General features: G+C 44.0%; 2 protein-coding genes across 8 annotated transcripts in view; both read right to left on the reverse strand.

Moving 5' to 3' along the window:
* The window catches only part of LOC109304057 (histone RNA hairpin-binding protein-like), a 22,816-nt gene extending 14,899 nt beyond the window's left edge, over window positions 1-7,917 (reverse strand). For 6 of the 7 annotated variants that reach the window (XR_002099284.1, XM_019526546.1, XM_019526548.1 and 3 more), the window contains exons 1-5: window positions 7,839-7,917; window positions 7,318-7,434; window positions 4,746-4,853; window positions 3,784-3,915; window positions 1,028-1,177 (exon numbers count right to left, since the gene is read on the reverse strand). Coding sequence is in view for 6 of the 7 variants with exons in the window: in XM_019526546.1 (XP_019382091.1) it covers window positions 1,028-1,177; window positions 3,784-3,915; window positions 4,746-4,853; window positions 7,318-7,434; window positions 7,839-7,882 (551 nt within the window). In the remaining variant the exon portion in view is untranslated. Of the gene's footprint in view, window positions 1-1,027; window positions 1,178-3,783; window positions 3,916-4,745; window positions 4,854-7,136; window positions 7,435-7,838 lie in introns of those variants that run through there. The other variant, XM_019526550.1, reaches the window with a different exon arrangement.
* A 1,899-nt stretch (window positions 7,918-9,816) lies between these two features.
* TMEM129 (transmembrane protein 129) lies at window positions 9,817-23,175 on the reverse strand. Its single transcript, XM_019526505.1, has 3 exons — window positions 22,182-23,175; window positions 14,210-14,369; window positions 9,817-12,577 (listed from the first exon to the last, which is right to left on the reverse strand). The coding sequence occupies exons 1-3, from the start codon at window positions 22,670-22,672 to the stop codon at window positions 12,329-12,331; spliced, it is 900 nt and encodes a 299-aa protein (XP_019382050.1). The 5' UTR covers window positions 22,673-23,175; the 3' UTR covers window positions 9,817-12,328.
* Window positions 23,176-23,455: the final 280 nt, after the last annotated feature.

The raw sequence follows: 23,455 nt of genomic DNA on the forward strand, positions 1-23,455 counted from the left end.
CCCCATTTCAGGAGGGATGTGGACAACATTGAAAGGGTCCAGAGGAGGGCCGCCCGCATGATCCGGGGACTACAGGGCAGACCCTACAATGAAAGACTGCGGGACCTAAACCTGTTCAGCCTCCACAAAAGAAGGCTGAGGGGGGACCTGGTGACTGTCTATAAACTCACTAGGGGGGACCAGAAGGGTTTGGGGGAGACACTGTTTCCCCTAGCGCCCCCTGGCATGACAAGGAACAATGGACACAAATTAGTGGAGAGTAGGTTTAGATTAGACATCTGCAAGAACTACTTCACAGCTAGGGCAGCTAGGAGCTGGAACCAACTTCCTAGGGAAGTGGTGCTGGCTCCTACCGTGGGGATCTTTAAGAAGAGACTTGATGACTACCTGGCTGGACTCATTTGAGTCCAGTCTTTTCTCCCGCCCAGGCGGGGGGTCGGACTTGAAGATCTACAAGGTCCCTTCCGACCTGACTTCTATGATTCTATGATTAATCGAGTCTGCTCCAATGTGTTCTAATCTGAACGTGTTGGAGCATGTGTAAAAGTGCCCCTCACCCCCTTAAATTCTCTAATAATATAAGGGGAGGCCTATGCAGTTTCTTCACTGTGATCCAGAAACTTTTACTGTATGACTCGCATAGGAAAGAGGGGAACACTACTATCAAGTCCAAATGCCAGGAACAGCAATAGCAAAGCCTTAAGTTACCTGAAACTTCCTCAAAAGAGTGCATTTCCTTTCTGCCCTTGGGGAAGAGATGGCTGCCACAAGGGTTACCGAAAACTCCTTTCCCCACAGGATTATTTGGCGATATATCTAGGCTAAACATTAGGAAAAATCTTTTAAATTATTTTGAGGAAAATTAATATAATGAAACAGGATACAACTGGAGAGTGTGGTAGACCCCTACATGAGCCTGGGACAGATTCCCACCCCCCCACCAATTTAGGTAAGGCTTAAAGAAAACAAAATCAAGGCCATTAAGAAACAGGAATAAGAGACTGCAGGCTACTTCATCCATACACACATTGGCTGCAGGTCCCAGCTTTCTTCAGTAGGGGGGTCCCAAGCATGAAGTGCTATCTTCCACAGCCTGATCTGCTGGTCCCAGGATCTGCGGCTGTACTTCTTAAATTTGTTGGGGGTCCTAGGGTGAACTCCTGGTATCCGCTGGTTCCTACACAAACAACCACATCAACATGTCTGTATACTCAGAGTCCAATTCTATAACTGATACATCACGGACACAGACAAACATACCAAACATGGGAGTATGTGGTTAAGAGTTACTACTGCATAATACAGGAAGTTATTGCAACAGGTATTGTTATACTTCCTGTGCAGACTGTGGGGATTTCAAAAAGACTATCCAGAGGCTGTAGGCAGCGTTGCAATTCAATAGGTGGTATGCTTTGAAAGAGTGAACACTGAACCAGTGTTACTCCAAGTTGAGGTTAGGGGGGCACTGCGCAATTAGGGGCAACATCATTGTCTCTCGTACTCAAGATCCTGCCTGCCGATGATCTCTTGAGGGCGCAGCCGTTCTTTAACCACCAAGAAAAACATGCCTGTTTTTCTTGGTTCATTTTAGAGTAGATCTTCTGTGGGGTCAAGAAGGAATAAAAAGCAAGGAATTATACCTAGGCTAAAACATACTGTATTTTATCACATACAACACACACCTATTCTCCTGAAATTCAGCTGCTGGAAATTGGAGTGAGCATGCTATTTGAGGAAATATAGTAACAGCAATTTCTGCAGCTTAACCCTCTTGCAGGAGACAGCGAAAGTTAAAAGTAAAGCTGTGTATGCTGTATTCAGGGCTTCTCAGGTGTTAGATCTGATGCCCTGACCGGGGACCACGCAGGGCAGGGTGGAGGTTTAAACTAGGGATCCACCAATAGAGATTTTCTGGGCTGATACCAAGGGCCAATTTTTAAACAGCCATACTGGCCAATATCGATCTGATTGCTGATATGCAGAACAGCAGCTTGGAGAGCAGCATCCAGCTGGTAAGCCTGTTGTGGGGGAATGGGCGAAGGGAGATGGGTAGATCGAGGCCCCCGCAGTGAAGAAGGAAGTGTTGTTGAGGCTGGGGCTGCATAGCCAGAGTGGGGTGGGGTCGTCCGGGGGATGCTGGTGGGAGGGGAGTGGCTCTCACCATTGCACATAACCCAGGAGGGCATGGGGGACACATGCCCCCCAGATCTGTGCACAAGGTGAGGGTGGGCTGCCACTGTGGGCTGAGGCTGGGGGTGGCACCAGGCTCTTCCTGGTGGGGGGGTGGGGATAGGCCAGGTCTGCGCTCGGGGCAGGCAGTGGCACTGTGACTGGGGTTATGGTGAATTTGGGGGTTACTAGCCTCCCCTACAACTCCCCACCTGGCCACCCACCTCGAGCGGAGCCCCAGTCCAGTCCCCACTCCATGAAGAGCCTGGCACTGCCCCAGCCTGCAGCAGCAGCCCGCCTTTGCCCTGTGCACAGATCCAGGGGCACATACCCCCCATGCCCTCCTGGGGTGCATACAGCAGCTGGAGCCATCCCCCAGATGAAACGTGGCTCTGTCCCGCTCCCCGCCCTGTCATGCTCCAGCTGTGCAGCGCCTGCCCATGCTTCAGCTCCACTCCCACCCTGACTGCGGGGGCCTCAGTCTGCCCACCCCCCAATGGCCCTTTCTTTCCCAAGACCCCTTCCCTCACAACAAGCATACCAGCTGGATGCTGCTTTTCATGCTGACATGCTGCAGTGGCTGCACGTGGCATTTATCGGCAACATTATCAGCTGCATCAGGCAAAAAAAAATGATTTCCGATAATGTCAACTTTCCTTATATCGGTGCCAATACGATATGGGACCGATGTATCAGTGTACCTCTAGTTTAAACTGCTCCCCAGTCTTACTCAGCCTGCCCAGGCCTGGCCACACCCCCTGCCCCCCCAGCTCAGCTTCCCTCCAGCCAAGGGCCTGCTCTAGTGCCCCCCAACTTCTGCCCCAAGCCACCGTAGGCATGTTTCATAGTTTCATAATAGTTTGGGGTCAAAAGGGACCTGATCTAGTCTAACCCCCCGCCACTGGCTGGAGAACATGCTGGGATCACACAACCCCAGACAGGTGTTCATCCAACCTCTTTTTGAATTTACCCAAGGTAGGAGTGAGGACCATTTCCCTAGGAAGTTGGTTCCAGATCCTAGCCACCCTAACAGTGAAATAGTGCCTCCTAATCTCTAACCTGAACCTATTCTCCAGCAGCTTCTGGCCATTGTTCCTCGTCACCCCAGGTGCTACTGGGGGAATAGGGCCCTTCCTATATGCTGCTGATCTCCCCTAACGAGTCTGTAGGCAGCCACCATATGGTAGGCCACTGCAGGCATTTCCAGAATCAAAAGTGAACATCTATTCACTTGCTTGCTGGTTCAATTTATGCAGGTTAGACTAACCTGCAAAGCTTTAATTGATTCAGGTTCAGGTTTTTTGAATACCTGACTTAGCCTTTGTGGCAGGTTCACAAACAGAAAGAAATGCAAGGATAAGGGCTTTGTGATGGGTACCTACAGTGGAATCAATGCCTGTTTTTGCCTAGATCTGCTTTCCTATTTGTTTACTCAGATGTATAAAATCCCCATTTAAGTTGGCCATTCAAAAAAATAGTTACTTTTATGCAAATCTGGCAGATTCATTTTACGGTACTTTGATTTAAAACCCAGTCATGCAAGATCTGCACACACATCAACTGTAAGTGGAAATTCAACAACAGGAATGTATAATGCACATAACTGCAACTTACTTTGGAACTTCTTTAATGTATCTATCATACGCAAGTGTGTTTTTCCCAAAATTGATCTGTTTTTGTCTTCTCCTCAGAACCACTTCATCCGTTTCCCTTTCCACTGGTTTGGTAGAGTCATTTGAAACAGAGCTAGGAAAAAATATATAGTTGAAATGCAAAGCCATAGCTTTTATACTATACACTAGAGCTACAGAAACTTAAAAGCATTAGGCATGATCCTCTCATTTTCACTTCTGTAAATAAAGGAAATTGATGTCACTGGGGTGAAACAGATGAAAAACTAGAATTAAGAGATGATGCAGGTTGTCCCCCCGATGAAGTAATTATTTTTGATTTAACATGCAAGTTAGCCCACATTTGCAGACTATCAAAGTACCATACCGGGAACTGAAGGTTAGTTCTGAAACAAGGAAACCACTGGTAGCTGATGTGCTCACATAACATTCTCCTACGAATTTAAGTTATAGGTCTCCATAAAGCAGGATGCAAGTGAAAACTTGGCCTGTATTATAAGGAGGCCAGATTAAATCATTTTATGGCTTTCTCTGAAACTATGAAGCTACAAAGAGAAAAGGAAAATTCCTTATATACTGGAAGATACTTCAAGCGAAAACCTACTGTACCTTACGAATAAGCAATGTGCTGTTTAAAAGCAACAGAATTTGGGATGATGTTGCCAGTGATTTTTGAAGTAGTTCCAAAGAGAATTTCTCACTGCCTTCAAGTTTCATTTTGAATTGAGAGTTTGAGAATTTATTTGGGCCTAAAGGTTCAACTCAATATTGAGAAATTCAAGACACATTGGGAAGAGAAGAGTCAAGATCCAGGATAATATTACTGACTTATTTCCTACCCATATTTACAAAGACTTTGTTAATGTATGAAAAGTGCTCAGAGATCCCAAAACAAAGGCAGAAAAGATGCAAACTATTGTTATTAAGTGATTATATGATACCTACTTTCCATTTTTTTTGTTGTCCAACCTCTTCATGGTTTTGCTTTCTTCAGCTACGTTTCCCCTGTCTGAACAACTTGAAAGGGACCTAGAACCTTCTAATGATGGAAAGCTGGAAAATAATTAAGATACCATAAGCATCTCTTGCCAAATTTTTCCTCCTAATTTGTCATTTAACTGACAGCACTTTAGGGTCTCTTTAATATCCCAGGTTTGTGGGACTGAAAAGTAATGTAAAATTTAAAATTACTTTAAGGAACACTGCCATCAGCAGCAAAGCAAGGACATAATTAGGAGGGAAATCCTCTTTAAGTAGTACGGGATCCCACAACAGGAGCAGTTTAAAGTTATTAATGCAATATTAACCATTTTTCTTTTGAGTTTCCCCAACGTTTTTCTTCTCTTAGGAAGCTGTACAATCTGACACCCAAAGCAGTTCCAATTCTATGAGTATCCTGCAACTTTGCAGGACATAAGAGGTAGAGTGAAGAGTTTCTCTCAACCAACTAAGTAGCGTTTAACTTTTCAGCCATACTTTGGCTATGCGCCTCTGCCCACCTTTCTCATGGTAATCCCTTGTCCACTAAATCCACCTCTGTGTGCTGTCATGTTATCCATCAAGCATATCCTCTCTTGTTCCTGTTTTTCAGTACTTGATACATGGTGCTGGTCATAACAAAGAGGTACTTGAGTTCTGTATAATGCAAAGACTGAGTGGATACATATTCCTCTTAAACTACCAGATATTGAAGGTGGTGTCACTATATGCACATTTGTGTCAAGGTCTCCATATTACCCTCAAATAATTTAAGTATTTTTTATGTGGAGACTATTCCTAAAGACTCAAGAATCTCTGCTAGTACATACTGGATTCTTCCTAACCTTTCTTCAGTTATAATCAAGAGATGCATTTATCATTTTTCCATATTTCCTTTGATACCGTTTCTCCCATAACTTGTGCAACACAATACTCAAAACTGTACAAAATACTCTAGAAATGTGGTACTTAGAACTGGACAAAGGACATCAACAGATGAAACTTTTATGCCACTGTAAAAAGATATATAAATATATATATATATATATATATAAATGGACAGATACAAGTTCCTAAGTCTGGGTAACTTTGTCTAATCCAATGGAGAAGTATGCCTAAAGGAATCAGGGATAAAACTAGCCATATAAATTATACTGGTTTAGGTTCTGCCTTTCCACATTCTCTGTCCTCATCCAAAGTCTACCAGGAAGTTTGCTAGCCAGTGAGAACTCAATCTCTTCTAGCCTGTGTTCCATTCCATTCCCTTTGTGTTAACTGCCAACCATCAAGGATTACATATTTAGCTTCACCATTTCCCCTGCCAGGCATCCAAAAATAAGCAAAATGGAGAACACGTGGAACAAAAGCCACCTCATCTCGCATCATTCTAAGTGGTGCCCCCATAAGGATATCAAGGAAATAAACTTTTACTTCCATATTATGGTGCCACTGAACAGTCAGCATATTAGTAAAGTAAGTGACTGCCAATTTTATCTCATGGCTGTCGTCAATCACAGCAAAGGATATGGCAACAACACACAAAAATGTACTGCTTCTTATAGAAATGTTCAACCACTACAGATGAAACTTCAAAGATACCAGCAAATAATGGTTTCAAATTACCACTTCACCAGGCATAAATTTCTCCCCTTCTTTGAGTAGAGTGCTTCCTGATGTTATTACACATATATAATAAATTAGGTAGACAGACTGAAAGCTCTCATATAAGAGGTGTTATCTATATATAGGAGAAGCAAGATTTATTTTGGTAAGATGTTTTGCTGGAACAACTCCAATGTTAAAAGAGGTGTTAGAAAAATGTTAGACAAGCTTGCATGCACAAAATGTTTTCTCTCTGGCCAGGGAAAGAAGACCTGAAGAAGAGCATTTTGTGTCCAAAAGTTCATCTAACATCTCTCCCTACTATACAGTTTGGTAATGGTTTATTGACCAAACAAATCCTACTTATTGCATATTCCTAGACCATCATGTCTACAACAACAGCACAGTATTATAAAGATGTATTGTTTGCTGGTTTTATGCTACTTGTTTAAACATGGTTTATTAAATGTAATAAAAAAGTCCAAAAATTGTGTTTCTGAAGAAAAAAAAGAAGTGACAACTGTACTTCATTTGGGGGTGTTTTAGTAACTCAAGTAACTGAACCCCTAACAATCTTTTCACATCACAATCAGAAACACAGAAATTCAGGATGGAGTTTTACCCCATGATCACAGGGGTACAGATTTGCCTTCCTCTGCAGCAGGGCCAGGGGTGGCCCTCTACCTGGGCTCTCTTGAGCCTATACTGACATTTCACAGAAGCAGGGCTGTTGGCTGCCGTGGTTCCCTGCTTTACCTGTGGCAGGTTAGGGTGCTATGTGTCAGGGTCGACAGTAGTCTTGTGTAGAATTCAGATGATGGTTTGTATGGGATGGCTTGGATAGGGATGATCCCGCCTCAGGCAGGGGGCTGGAGCAGGTGCCCTCTGGAAATCCTGTCTGGCCCTACTTCTCTATGATTCAACCGACATGGCGCACCTCTCTACCCTGTCGTCCAAGCGTCCACCGCGACATTCATCCAAGGCAGAGGAACCCAAGTCATTCCAGCTCCTGCGCTTCTGTCCTTGGGCCCAGAGGGCTGAAGGTTGCGCAGCGCTAGAAAAGACGAGTCTCTTTTAAGAGTCAAGCGGGATAAACTTATTGCACCATCAACTTACTGGGCTGCAACAACGGCTGCTCTGCCCAAAACCCGGAGAGTCGGCTGGTGGGGTGCAAAATGCCCCCGCGAACGTCACTGTGTCGGGCACCGAGCTGCTCCCCGCCATCGCTCTCCCCCAAAAGAGGAGGGAGGGGAGGAAAGAGATCGAGAGACACAAAGACTTGCACAGCCCGCAGGGCCCTGGCAGCCCAGAGGGGTCTCAAGCCACGTCCTACCCCGGCAAGACCCGCCAGTGCTTGGGCATGGACCACCCACCCCGGCTGCCAGCTCTTCCCTCCCTTGCCACCAATATAAAGCCCTTGCCCCGGACGAACGACCACAGAACTGCCCCCTCCCCCACCTGCGCGGGCCGCCCGGGGCGCTGGGCTGCTGCCGGCGGAACATTGCCCGGCAACAGCTGGAACAGCCGGGCTCCCCCGGAATGCTAGCGCGCACGCGCCACCGGCGCTCCGCCGAGGAGACTGACAGCACCGTGCGCATGCGTCACCTGCTTTCCTCCGGGCCCAATGACGCGCATGCGCACTATTGGCATTAATCGGGCCCCCGGGAGCGCGCGGCCACGCGTGGTCGGAAGTCTGGGTCTTCCCGTATGCCGCTGAACTGGGGGGGCGGGGGGAGAGGTTCAACCCGGAAGTGCTCGTGGTCGGACGCATTTAAAAGCTTTCTCCTTGTGAGCAGCTCAGGGAAACCCTGCCACACTAAAGCACTGGCTGAAGACTAGTGCCCATTGCACCCAGAAAGCCCCTGAGCCTGGGGGACGACATGGGCAGCATTGACCCTGCAGTGAAGCGTGGCCGTCCTGCCCATGTGACACCAGGCCCCTGACTCAGGCAGGTTATTTCCCTCCAAATCACCCCGTTCTGTCTCCAGCTGTGCTTCAGTTGGGAAGAAATAAAATGAAACCAGGAACCTGAAAATCAAATGATCTTTTATTTGCCTCTGAAACAGTTTTAAGATGACCTACTTCAATGTCATTAAACCTCTCAAAGACTGATCCAATAAAGTGGTAGTGTTTTTAAAAGTATATAAAAATTTCAGTTAAAAAAAATGCACTAAGTCTTTGGAAGAAAGTGTTTTATAACATATGTGAGGAACTCGCACCAACTAAACTGATCCTCAACGGGCATTAGCCCCAAATACAGCTCCAAAATCAAACTCATGTCCAGCCTGAGAAGTTGCACTGAGGACTTCATGGGAGGCAAGTCAGGTTTAACCTGGCTTTGGGGCACAGGCAACCCCTGCTTAGCGCTCTTAATTGGTTCCTGAAAAACCGAGTGTTAAGTGAAACTGAAAATATCTGATGACCCAAGATGGCAACTGCAGTTGTTTTTAATGACCCAAGATGACTATGAGCGTTATAACAAAACTCGCTAAGTACTAAGTAAAATCAGGTATCAATTTAAAATGAGCGTTATAGTGGATTAGCGCTAAGTGAAACAGCGTTAAGCAGGGGCTGCCTGTATACACAGAGATTTAATACAGCAAAAATATTCAAATCAGAGTGACTGCATAACGGACCTCTGCCTTTGGACCATGTATTTTGGTTTCAAGTTATACAAAGCCTCATTATTGCAATTTCATTGTAACACAGATTTAATACACAACACAAAAACAGAGAACATCTAATACACGACAGAAAGACAGACCTGCTGAGAAGGGCTCTTGCAGAACAGTATGTCTGGTTTGGCAATAAGGAACGGGCAACACTCTTCACACCAAAATATCCTGGATTGTAGATGCTACAAGTCTAGCAATGATATGAAAAAGTGAAGCTAAAGCCTATGTTTCAGGGGTGCTGGTTGTAGTTGTGTTGGTCTAAGGACATAGGCAGACAAAGTTTTTTGGGTAAATCTCAGATCTTTTATTAGACCAGATAAAATAGTTGGAAAAATTCTTCTTTGCAAGCTTTTGGATACAAAAAAAAAAGCTTGCAAAGAAGAATTTTTCCAACTATTTTACCTGGTCTAATAAAAGATACCAGATTTACCCAAAGAACCTTGTCTAGCTGAGGTCCACAGATTTTTAGAAATGCATGCCCAGCTTCAGAGAGAGTGGGAATTGGGAATCTCTGTGTACACATGGTTATGGATGTACGGGAACATGTGCTTCTAGAAATTTGTCCATTGTAAATCCCAGTTTCAAAGTAATTATTATTTTGAAACAAATATTTTACACCACATCACAAAATGAGCTTGGCTAGTTTTTTAAAAGATGAGTCATGAAAACAATTCCTAAATATTGGTTTTGTGCTTGAAGAGGTTATCAGGACATAGTGGGATGCGACTAGGGTGGCCATCACAGAGGACATTCTCGTTTTCTGCTTCTCTGTCCTCCACTGATACAAAACCCGATACCTTCATGCCCTCTATTTTTCTCTTCAAAGGGGCCCAGAGTTCAGACTTTTACTTCGGCAACTCCTCCAAAAATCATACCCCCTCCAACTTCTGTTTTGCAAACTTGACTGAAATAAGAGGCGTATTATCTTTATCTACAAACATTACGGCAAAGTGGGGGGCAGAGATACATATCAGAAAGCAAAATTCAGTTATGTATAGTGGTGTACTGTAGGTTAGAATACTGCTAACACAATTTCAAAAGGACTTACCTCCCTATGAATCATTGGAGAATATTTTAAACTTTTGGTTAACACTTTGTATAATTTCAGACTAAGCACAAACCTATCTGAAGCTAAGCAATTTAATTTGATTCTATTAAAATAAAAATGGAAATGTCACTTATTTTTTTTTGGTGCAAGAGACTCAAACCCATCTGCCAGCCTCTATGTCAAATTTCTACTCCATATGATCTGCTATTGCTGAAATATAGGCCCCAGAAAAGAATTATTATTAACTAATGTATAGGAGAAATAATAGTGAGTATTGCATAATAAAAAGTGCAAGTGTAACAGTTATGATGCATGCTCAAGTTATGATGGTTGCCCAGAAAAGGATTATGATGCATATCATAACAGTTGCATATGATGCATAACAGTTATGATGCATGCCCAGAAAACGATTATTATTATTTAATGTATGGGAGAAATAATAGCAAGTATTGCATAATAAAAAGTATGAGTGTAACAGTTATGATGCCTGCTCAAGTGATTATCCTACTTAAAAGAAAGCAGTTTTGCCATTTACAAATATATAATAAAAAAAACTGGTTTATGTTGTGTGTTTTATGACTGAAATATCAACCTGTGTTTTCACAAGTCCTCTCCACAATGTAAACTTCAGGCACTTTTATTACCATTACTTGGTATGCCAGGCTCTAAGTAGTTTAAGTCTATACCCCATAAAGGTTTTTAATTAAATCTCTCATTATTGCAGCTCCCCTACTGGTACCATTTTTCAAACTACACTCTATACCAGTCCAAAGCAGTCCTATATGACACAGTGATTTAAGTGCTTCCTACTAATGACACTTTATTGATTTTAGTACCTTTCCCATTGGAGGGTGGCACCAGTTGGAGGTATTAAGAAAGCTGGTTTGGACAAGGCAGTACAGAAAGACAGACTAATACTTAGGTCTTGTCTGTAACAGGAAAAAAACCCACTCTGTGTTTTTCTGCATTGGTGTCACTCCATTTGCAGCAGTAGTGATAGAAGCAGTGGCATAAGCAGGACACAGGCAGTGTAGCTGTGTTGTCTAATCTAGGCCCATCTACACTCATTTCTGTTCTTGCTATCGATAGTTCAAAATCTGTTTACAAATTACTCTGATGGAGACCCGTCCTAAGAGCTGAGCAAAATTCTCTTATTATTGTAAAACAGTGAGACATGCTTATAACTAGGCTTGAAAATAATAAATAAAGTGCCAATCTGAAAAGCCATTTCAGTGCTGACAGACTTGAAACATCCAGCATGGATATATGTCCTTATCTTGTCCCAAAATCCTATCCATGGTGAAGCCTGTTTCTTAGGAAAAGGCTATAGGTTTGGAAGTAGTTGAACACTCTTTTGCATTATTAAAATAATTAAGGTTGTTGCTGCTTTCCTTCCAAATATAGGTAAAAGTCATAAATTCTATCAGCTGAAGAGGGTTGATTTACCAAGTAAAACAGCTCTGGGACATAAGTATTTAACTAGAAGATACTCTATGCAGAAACAATAGCAGTTTAGGTGAATGATCTACATATAACATACTAATAAACCTTTCTTGCATGTTAAAAATGTCTGTAAACACGAGGGCAGAGCAGAACAGAATAAAAAAGAAGCACAGGTGTCACATGTACTACTACAGATAAGAAAACTCAGGCCCCAAAGTTCTAAAGCCCTGTTCTGATGGGGGGGATAGGAGAAAAAGAAATACAGTGTTGAGATATCTCTTTTAGTGAAAGCTCACAAAGGTTAACAATAGGCTTTGGAAATGAATTAAAGATAAAGAAAGGTAGAAGATTTTTAGCCTATTAGCCTTAACAATAGCAATTTGCTTAGGATAAGGAAAAAGCCCTTTGCTAAAAACACTTGTGCTTAAACCCTTTAACTAGACTAGCATTTAAAATAAAGTTAGAATACCAGGATTTCATCCAAAATGAAAAGCAAATGGGTCACCACTGCTTTAAAGTGTGGTCCAAAAGAAATTAAGAATACCAAAAAAAAATTCAGCAATCTAGAATGTAAACTGGTGTTTTAGGAAACAAAAACTGAGGATAACTTTAGAAGCACAGTGAAAATAAAGATGGTAGGCTGACATTTTCAAGCCCTTTTTGAAGGGGAAACAACAGAGTTTCTACTTTTCCAGCAGAACAAGGAATCTAATAGGGCTTGTATCAAACCCTGCTGTGAAACGCATTCAGATTTCGAAAGGTAAACTATACCAAGACACTATTCATCGTATAATGCAAACATCTAAAATGCAAAATTTGGCTCTGCAGGTTGGACAAGGCACTTGGCTTGAAAGCCAGGTCTCTGGGTGCTGCTGATCTTGTCGGCTGGCAAACCATTTGCCCATGCAGGTCAAACACCACATTGGGCGACAGTAGCATTGTTGGCATTCTCCTTCATTTGGCTCTTGGCAGTTCTTTATAAGCTTGATGTTTGCATTAGTCTGCATACACCCGATGCATGGCTCCAGCTCCTACAGAAATAGAGAAGGCCAAAAAATGTAACGTTTATAGGAAAATGGTAATTCTTTGCATTTCAACTGGGCTTTCTGCTTTCAAACCACCTCACACAGCCCAGCAGATAGGACAAGGCACAAGACTGGGAGAAAGAACACCTGGGTTCCGCCCTTAGCTCTATCAGTGATTCGTACAGCCCTGGGCCAGTCACTTAACATTGTGCCTCAATCTTCTCATCTCTGAAGTGGGCATGATTATAGCTGCTCTACTCTGTAAAACAATTTAAGATCCATAAGTGGAAAGTATTGTGCAAGGACCACACATTATTTATACTCAAATCATCCTAACACTTTCTGTGCCAATGAGTTATTTTCAGTTTACAAGTGGGGAACACTGGGGCTCTGAACAGTTAGGTAACTTGCTTCAAATCACTCAAAGTTTCTGAGCCGGGGAAAAACCCTAGATTCTCCCTATTTCTGTGTCTATGCTTTAACCTCCAAAACAGAGGTGGGCAAAATGCTGCCTGCGAGTCAGATGTGGCCTGCAAGGCCATTCTATCTGGCCCATGGGGCCCCTAAAAAATTTAGAAAATTCATACTTATCTGCCCCGGCTGCCTGTCTTGTGGCCCTCAATGGCTTGCCAAAACTCAGCGAGCAGCCCTCCTCCCGAAATAATTGCCCACCCCTGCACTAAAACCACTGTTTCTATTTTGTAATATAAATCATTGCTTACTTCATCAGGTATCAAACCAAAAGCCACAAGTCCAAATAGTTTACATTAAATTTTGTACAAGGTAAAAGGTCTGCAATAAAGTGACTCTCTCTTAGCGCAACAGTTATTTATGCACAACTTGAATCTGCAGACTTGTTTCTGTTAGTTATGTCAGCATTGCAGATGCATAACTGCAGCGTGTGTAGACACACCTAAGCTTGTTATGATCTTGCTGGCTTGGATACCAGTGATGGAAAGATGTGACAGCACACCTTGCACAAGCCTGCTCAGGCCCCTTGGTACTTACTCAGGCAGCTGAAGCTCATGCTATGATATCATCACTGCATTGCTACCAGAGCTAGCTAGATTACAACTAGCTTAGGTATGTCTGCATTCCCTGCCAATGCACCTGTTCCTGAAGGGGAGACATACGCACTGAAACCTGGCCTTTGATTGATGTGATTTTGAGTCCTAAGAAAGGAAGATCTAATTTAGAAATCATGCCAAATATTAAAGAATAAGGTCTAAATGCAACCTAGTTCTCCTGAAAACTTAGCTGTAATGGTGCTAGACTGGCCAAAGCTAATTGTCATGCATATCAGTTTCAATTATTAATTAGAGTTCTGACTCTAGCTTGCTGGACACCACCTGCAAACTCCATTTTCAAATTCCTCAGGTAGCACCTAATCAGGATATTACAATTAAAATAATGTTCCCTATCACAACATCTCCCAGCCTTCTCTATGCTTATGAGCACCCACAGGCCTCTGGTTGAAAGAGCAAGAAAAGAAAAAAAACAGCTAGATTTTCATATGTTAGTTACTGAACTGTAAGGCTGTCATTATATAAGTACATTAAATCACAAGTCTGACCATAGGAATATTGACCATGTCACAAACTATGATTATTACAATCTCAGCTTATTAAAAAGTCCCACCTGATTGCTGGGAGCAGGATACGTCTGGTTCATTTCCACCAGTGATGTAAAGGTTTCCAGAAACAAGTCACTGAGACTTTGATGGATCACAACATTAGCTGCATTACGGATAGGAGCACGGAGTTTCTCCCGCAGCTCCCCATACTCTGTGGAATTCAGCCTGAACAGAAAAAGTAGAACAGACTGTCATCTAATCAATCCACTCATGTTCTGCTTATTACTTTGAATATTATCAAAAGAAGAGAACATAAAAAAGTTAGGTAGCTTGGTGTACATTGGTTCTTGGTCAGAATGTATACATTTTGGTCATTTCTGAGGACAGAAGAGGGAGAGGTGAAAAATACTACAGTAAAAGGAAACTTTTACTTTTCTAAAGATCTAGAAAAGTCATGAAACCCCAAAGTTACATGTTTCTATTTCTGTGATGGGCAAATATGGGGCTTGTGATTTTGAGTGCCCAGCCTGAGATGACTTTGTTGTTTTTGTCAGAAATGCTGAGCACCATCACTGATTCCATATAAAGAAGGAGGAGGACAACACCTCTAAGAACCAGAGTCAAATGGTCTCAAGATGAGCTTGCAAAAGCTGGGTAACAAAAGCCACTTTTGAGAATGTTGGTCTAAACAATTTGAAAAGCAGAGCCTAACAGTCCTGTTAGAGTCAAGTCATTTCTTTATCTAGCCACAGGATATTTACTGTAGCTATTGGACAGTGCATGCTTCTCACCACTGGCCATCAATGTTTCCATCCAGGCTTCAAAGCACCCCTTGTAACACGGATCAAAGTGTAGTTCAAGCTTCCTGCCTATTTAGTCCCTGGCATCTCTGTTGAGCTGCCAATAAAGGGCGTGCAAGGAAGTAATTAAAATATTACCTAAAAATATTTTAAACCTTGTTATTAATAAGTATACCAAACTTATCCAATTTCTACCTTATTTCACATATGTCTATAATATTGCTCAGCCCTCCCCCTTGTTTGTTCTCATTCTTTTATATTGTACCTAAATTCTAGTCTATGTGCACCATAAGACAGACTGGTTTACCTATATTTGTCATATCAAACACAAACAACATATCTAGCGGTAGCACAAACAAATATAACTGCAAACTGCTGTGCTCTTACAAAGTAAAATGATAGGTAATGACTGAGGTTTTAAATAGGCTACACTGAGCAGCCATTAGATGGTACCATTCCATATTGTACAGGACTGAAGCCAGCAACACTTACTGTGGGATAGCAGGGAGGGTGATGAATAGAGCAGGGGCAGGCAAAGTCTGGCTCGCAGGCCGCATCGGGCCTGTCACAAACTCCATTTCTTAGTAGCCCCTGCCTGTGTCATTGTAGCCGGTTTCCATGTAGACTCCAGGAGCAGTGGCACCATGACAGCACGTGGTCAGGGTTTACCTGCCTGTCATGGCCCTGGTAGAGGCAGACTCCATACAGTCCGCCTCCAAAACTGCAAGCAGTGTAGCCACAAGCTATCTGGGGCTACGCATGGGCTAACCGGCAATGTCATTCTGGGACTATGCAAACGCAGGTATATTGCTCCCAGTTCAGGGGCAGCCTACACAAACCAACAAGGTACCTCTGAATGCACTGCTTTGGGCATGGTACATTTGTGTGTAGGGTTAAAAACAGACACTGGATTTCTCCCAGAACACATCCTTTTACCCTGGGATCCTATGGGGGATAAGCCCACTGTCCTCACATTAAGTATCTGTGAAGTATCCAAATTAACACTTTACTCTGGGACAACATCAGCTAATCATTTGAGCTGTACGTACAGGACTGCCCTGAAATTATCCCAAGCTTTGACTTGTTCAAAACAATCAGGCCCAGATTAAATTTAACCTCCATTTTTTTCACTAAGCTGTCAGAGGTGTGGCCCAGGTCAGGTCCAGGTGGGTTACTCAGCCATGAAATACTAATTTAGCTATGGCCTCTGCTTTTAAGCGCTGCTTCATTTAGCTCTGCTCAGAGCAGGACAATGTAACACGGAGTAAAAACTTAGGGCCGCTGGTGTCTTTCCTACCAATTACATGCACAGCTTCTACCACTGGTGAAACTGTAAAAAGGTTTGGCTTAAATGCCCTAGCGCAGACACAACCAGAGAGGGAAAGGTCTATGTGCTGCTGCTAAGTCCCTGCGCTATTACACTCTAGCCATGATTTTCTGTTTTAAACTTTCGCGTCCCCTATTTTGAGCCACCATAGTCCTACCACACCAGTTGTATTCAGAATAAGTCACAGCAATCAACACACTTGGGTGCAACTTTTTCTTTACCTATAGACAGCACGCAAGAAAAACCAGGACATGCATGGTAATTATGGTGTCTTTTTCTAGGAAACTGCAGTGTCTAACACAAAAGGCCTACAGTGGGAAAGTTGCATCAGAAACCTGTTAAAATTGTGGTTTTGTCACTGCAGCCAGCTGAGGCACATTTAACTGGTCCAGCCACAACCAGAATGACTACAAAACAGTCTTTCAGGAATTATTTGAAAGAAATCTTCCAATGGAAAGGCTAACCTGATTTTAAAGGGTAAGGTGGAAAATGCTTGTCTGGAATAGTAATAACTTGCTGGTCAGCCTTCTTGAGATAACTTAAATACTGATTATACGAATCTGGAAACACTCCCATCATCTTTTAACTACAGTTTCTGTAGCCTGAAAATCATGTTAATAAGCAAAATTACTAGACTTGAGTAAAACTATCCTATATGAGTAAAGTGAATATTACCGAGTTAAAGATTTTTCAGCTGTAGCTTCACAGGCTGTGGATGGAAAGGAAAGAAGCTGCAGATAACAGTGCAGGAAAGAGTAACTAGGAGCAACAGGAATTAAATAAGTTAGTGGATCCTGCACATCTTGTGGAGAAAGGGCTACTACATTTCAAATGCAAGCTGTGTTCCTCAGAGCCAATGAGTCTCAAGGAGGTTTTGAATTTTTTCTGCATTCATAATTTGCATTACAATAGCTCCAACGGGCACCAGCCAGACTGGGCCCTACTGTGCTAAGTCTGCACACTCACACAGCAAGACAGTCTCTGTCCTCACTCTGAATAGACAAGATTGACAAGGGGTGAGCAGGAAACAGAGGCACAGGGGGAGGGAAATACCTGGTCCAACACTGCACAACAGGCAGAGCTAGGAACAGAATCTAGGCCCTCCCATAGCCTATTCACTGCCTGCTAGTACTGTGCTGAGTTAATGCTATTGTGGCAGATTTGCTCCCAGCTTGCATGAAAACACTGTGCAGTATTCTCTAAGTGTTCAGGGGGAGAATCAACAGCAGCTGGGAGAAGGCTGAGGCGGTCTAGGAGGGAAGACATGGCTGCTGAGGGTAGGATAAGGACAGGAAACAAGTGGTGGGCAGAGCAGCAGCTTGGAGCATCACAGTGGCTGGAGAAGCAAGATAACAGGAGGAGCAGCGGAAGGCAAAGCTGTGGCTAGAGCAGCAGCTTTCAAACTTCCTAAAGTCCAGAACCCTTTCATATCACTTCTGCTGAGGAACCGCTACCCTAGCTCCACGTGACCTCATGCACAGCCAGATAACCCAGTCCGGCAGTAGCAGCGAAGTGTTTCCCAGCCCACTCCACCATTACCCGGATCTAAATACAGACGTCCAAAAAGCCAGAGGTGGAATCGATCCAATCTATGCGGGTTTCTCTAAGCGGTGTAGACTGGACCATTAATGAACAGAACTCATGTTCACTCTTTGGTTGAGGAAAGCAGGCAGATGCCTGCACTGGCAAGTTCAGAAGGCATGGGGCGCTGCCATACACCTCCCAACCTACCGGACATTGTCCAGGGCAGCCGAGCCCAGCTTGCACAGCTTCTACCATCCCTGATAGCTGCCAAAAACATGACCCCAACCCCCTGCTGTCAGCTGCAGGGACAGGGGGGAACCAGCACAAAATTTCTCCCCTGCTCCATGGCAGCATGGGGAGTGGGGGGGGGGAATGGAGCCCCTACTCTTATCAGAGGAGGCCAGGGGGATGGGGCGGACGGAAAGCCCCTGTGGCATGGGGCTCTCCCCAGCTGGGCAGACCCTAGCTCAGGGAGGATCAGGGCCCGGTGGGGGAAAGCCCCTGCAGCATGGCCCCCTCAGCTGGGGGCAGACCCCAGCTGGGAGGCGAAGATCGAGACTAGGGCAGAGGTCAGATGCAGCAATTTGCTGGGGGTGGGACTGTGCAGCTCAAGGGGCAAACCCTTGTCATATGGAGCTCTCTCCAGCTGGGCAGACCCCAGCTTGATGGGAGATGGCTCTGTTCTCCTGCCTCCCCCCTACTGCCCCACTCGGCTGACAAATGCAGGCAGGTTTTACTGCCTCAGCTCTGTGACAGCCTGGTGGGGTGGCCAGAGAAGAAGAGCACTGGAGAAGGCTAGCCCACCTGCCCTGCGAAGGGGGAGTTAGCAGAGTGGGGGCACGCAAAGCATTTTGGGATACCAGGGGACTGCAACCTCACTTAAGTCAGAAGGGAATCTGGAAAGGAAGTTTGATAGACCAGTCTAACCTAAACTGATTAAATCTGAAACTACATTTATCCAGGTCAACCTTAAATCAAGTTCTGCCATTTTTAAACAGGTCTATGTGCACTGAACTTCACCTCTGTTACAGGTGTAGTCCTGTTTCCAATCACGTATACTGGTTTGTGTGTAATTTCTGTACTAGCCCCAATCTCTTTGCAGAACCCCTAATGATCTGTCATGGAAACCCTGGGTTCTGTGAAGTGGTTTGAAAACCACTGGACTAGAGCTACTGGTCAGTTGTGAGACAGCAGAAGCTAAAGTTGTCTTCAGGGGTGTGAGTCTAAAGAGCACATTTTAGAAAACCAGTCAGCTGCATGAGATGGGCATGTTGCAACCCCTTGGTTTGGAGAACAGGTTGTACATTACAGGTGTTAAAGGGTCCTGTTGCTACATGCCAAGAGAAGAAGGAACTCTCTTCAGCGTAAATGGTAGAAGTCTGCATGTTTAAAGCAAAAGGCATAGGATCTAAAACCTCACATTGAACACAGGTGAAGTCTGTGGCCTTGCCTACACATGGGAATTTTTATAAGAAAAACTTTTCACTGTTGCTAATTCCAGTGCAGTTCAGCCTAGATACATGCACCCATACTGTACACAGAGGGAGAGTGAATTTTCATCCCATTGCAACTTGCAGAGATGTAATTCTATATAAAGAGATGTTATATTTCTCCATATTCTTACTACAAAGTCTCCATATTCTGACTACAAAGACTCTGGAAAACTCTTGCTGGTGCTATTCAATTGACACTGTTGCTCTTTACAGAGCACGGTGTGTGCGTCAATGAGTTCTGTGATGGCTGCTGAGTCCAGTGTGTGAGTGACAGTCCTGCTCACAGGTAGGGCACACCCATGCACTAGCAATACTTTGAATCTGAGCAGCAGATCTTTCCTCCTCTGACGCCAGTTATCACACAACTTGATCTAGTCTGCCTCGCAGCACCTCACTCCATCTGCAAGCTGACTCCGCCAACCCAGGAGGCATTCTGCACTCCTTTCCCAATCATCCACAGAGATGCCAAAGGATGCCAAGTCACCTTGGCAAGTATCTAGTAGCGAGCACTGTTGTATGGATGCTATTAATCAGTTACAAAAGAAAAGCCACTTCTTAGGAGAAAAAAAGTTATCATCATGTCTCACCACCGTCATAATCTTATTGCCACCTCAACAAAACACCACTGAAATAATTACGTAGAATCAGCCTGTCATCATTTTCAAATCCCTATATATTTCTGCTTCAATACTTATACTCCTTTGTCAAGCTTTGCCTCACCCATCATCTCCTCCTGCTTCTTGCCAAAGCTTCTAGGCTCCATCCACCCCATCATCTTCTCACACAAATCATCTCCAGACCACTTTCCATGCTTCCTACGGCCTCTTTAAACTCTGCTGCAAGGCCCCCGACTGGTTCACTTTTAAGCTCTGTTATGCTGCCTACAAGTTAATTTGTATATAAATTGTCTATTGATGTTCTCCTAACTCCTGTCTACTTGTCAATCCTAAGACTGTAGGCTCCTTGCTGCAGAAGGCATCCTTTTTCACTATTTGGGAACTCTTAGCGAGCACTGCTGTAAATATTGAAACTGATGGACCAATAGCTTAAAGGAGGTCTGAACATATTTGCTATTCATTTGCAAACTTTAATTTCTCTGACAGTGTAAGATTTACATACACTGCTACTCCTCTGGATGAAAAGTTTACAGATTTAGAGAGGCAAACAGACATGTCCAAATGTGCATATTTTAAAATGCCCTTATAGGAACATGTAGTAATAAAAAAAACTAGGAGACCACTGTTTGTTAGCTCCTTCAGAAGACCGCACTCATGGGAATGTTAGCACCAGTTTTTACTAATGACATGTTGGCCAGAATATGTAGTTTCATCCAGCTCTTCCATAACCAGTGACTTAGAAAATAAAACCAGCAACTGAGCCCAGTGTTACAAAAACCAAAACGGGTTTTTACAATCCAGAGGACACGAACTAGCATAAAGATACAGATACTCCTCGCTTAACAACCTAGTTATGTTCTTGAAAAATGCCACTTGAAGCAAAATGATGTTAAGCAAATCCAATTACATCACAGTAGTTGCTAGGGGTGCACTGATAGACATTTTGGGGGCTGATACTGATAGCCAATTGTTAGAGGCATATTGGCTGATACCAATCCAATTTGCAATACACAGATCTTCAGCTTGAAGTGCTACATCCAGCTGGTAAGTCTGATGTGGTGGAAGGGGAGGGAAGGGGCTTTGGGGTGGGGCAGATCAAAGCCCCTGCAGTGAGGGAGGGAATGGGGCTAGGGCTGACCAACCGGGGTGGGGACGGGCACAGGACAGAGTTGCAAGCGACTCATCCAGGGAGGTGGGGGGGCATGTGTCCCCTGGATCTGCGAAGCGCGGGGCGAGCTGCAGCTGCGGGCGGACAGAGGCACAGTTCCTCGGGGGTGGTTAGGGAGGGGGGCAGCCTCACCGATAAGCTGCACTTCTGTCCCACACCTGATTATCTGCACCCTCACACCCCTCCCTCCCTCCTTCCCCTTCTACCGCACCAGACTTAAGAGCTGCATGCAGCTCTCCACGCTGCTGGCTCTGCTTCTTACTGCCTAAGTGCTGCGCTGCGGCTGCGCACGTCCACAGGCAGTTATCAGACAAATTAATCGGCCGCATTGGGCCGATAGCCGATACAGAAAATTTTCTTTATATCAGTGCTGATCCGATATTAGACCGACGTATTGGCAGACCTCTACTAGTTACCTACTAGCAGGCAGCGGCCAAACAATGTTATAACTGAACGTTGCACGACTTTAAAGGAGTATGTTCTCTAATAGACCAGCAATGTAATAGCAAAACAACGTTATGTTGTCAACGAATGACATCAAGTGAGGAGTACCTGTAATTTGAAGTCAGGTCTGTTTTGAGGCCTAAGCCATTTTCAACAGTCCTCTTTAAATGAGTTTTGTTAGCAAAATGTTGGTGTGACACCTTCAGAGCAGCTATTATACAGTCAGGTTTTGGAGAGGAGGGAAAGGGAAATCATCAGTAACTCAGAGCTTATATTGTTAAAATCATTCATTTTATCAGTGTGTGTGATGGGAAGGAGATTTTCCCTTCACTCCTTTTCTCTCCCATTCCTCACCCAAAGCTCCTCCAGTTGCTTCCTTCCCCTCACCCAGGGTCTCTCTACTTCATTCTGCAAATAGAAAATTTGGTCCCTCTGCCCAACTTGCTTTTCTAGTGTAGGGATCCCTCTAAACAATCTCTTCTTCGCTGCACTTCAGTGAACCAGAAGACAATGTCTTCTGTAGACTGGAAAGTTAGCAAAATGGAGCTGGAAAAATGCTAGCAGTCTTGGGATTTGTCAAGGAAGCACAGACAAGCTATACAACGCAGGATCATCACTGCATAACAGATACATGACATAATAGGACAAAGGTCATTTATCTTACCGGATATCAAAAGCCTTCACATATGGGTTAATGCTGGCAACATTGATGGTGAGGAACTGTACGGGCATGTTTGAATCTGGTGAAAGTTCATGCTGTCTCGAATCTGTCACCGTGAGATGAATGTCTTGCTGTTGGGCAACATGTAAACAGTACGTGGTCACTTTAATCACCCAGGTATCTGTGACAATCACCCTTGCTCCAGGGGCGCCAGTAGCAAACTTGTCAATCCTCCTGAATTCTGTATTGATGGAAGAAGCCACTGCCCTCCAACTGGACTGCGGGAGTGCGTGAACTGCGAGCGTCCGAGCTAAAGGATGATTATCCCAACCGTTCCGTGACCAGTAATACGCCAGGATGCTGGTGATCGTTGGAAAAACAACAGCCAGAAAGAAGAATATTTTCCAGCCTTCTGGAGCCAGGTAAAAATAGCAAAGCTGTTTCTCAGGTGCTGCAAAACACATGCCAATGTAATAACCTGCAAGGAAAAACATTTGCTTTCAGAAGGCTATAAAATACATGCTCACATATTCCCTAATCTTACAGTTGATTTGACAGGCAAGGTCTGTGCTGGGTAACTTGTTTTACTTACAAGCAGGGACTCTAACTCCAAGCCTCTGGACCCGAGTGGTTTTTTTTTAAATAAGACTTCACCTCTAGCAGTATTTATTTTTTACCAAAATTAAATGGTGAAAGTGCAATCATTCTAGTTTGCTGAGTAAATAAACTTTCATATAGTTATGTATAGTAAAACACAGGCAACGGGGTTTACAGAGATTAAAGTTCAGAGGGAGATGCACGGGATCAGCAAGCCCCAAAGACAGAATCAGCCCCATCTTTCAGTTTGATAGCTTACTCCTTGTAGAAATACAAGTTTTCTATCTATCGACTCCTCTGTGATATCCTATGAAATATGGACTTTCATTTCTACCCAGGAGAACTTTTACAATCTTTTCTCCGATACCTGATAAAGGGTGTTTGTGCCCGAAAGCTTGCAATTAAAGATCTGTTTTGCAAACATCCCGTTGGCCTAATAAAACACATCTCTGCTACCAGTCCTGATTGCCTTTTCCTGTAGAACAATATGGCTACAACCTGGATACCTGACACATGGAAGGTATTGAATTTTAGCCGATTTTTTTAATGAAATCTTCACGTTTTCCCGAGCAGGAAGCGACCATCTGAGATGCTGCGCCTGCCTTTTGTTTCAAGGCAATCTGCATCATCACAGGCCCTTGCAGGAGGTGAGCGGCTCCATACCAGCTATGAACTGACTG

This window comes from Gavialis gangeticus, unplaced genomic scaffold (assembly GCF_001723915.1).
Source record: "Gavialis gangeticus isolate Ggan-Ray unplaced genomic scaffold, GavGan_comp1, whole genome shotgun sequence".
NCBI lineage: Eukaryota > Metazoa > Chordata > Crocodylia > Gavialidae > Gavialis > Gavialis gangeticus.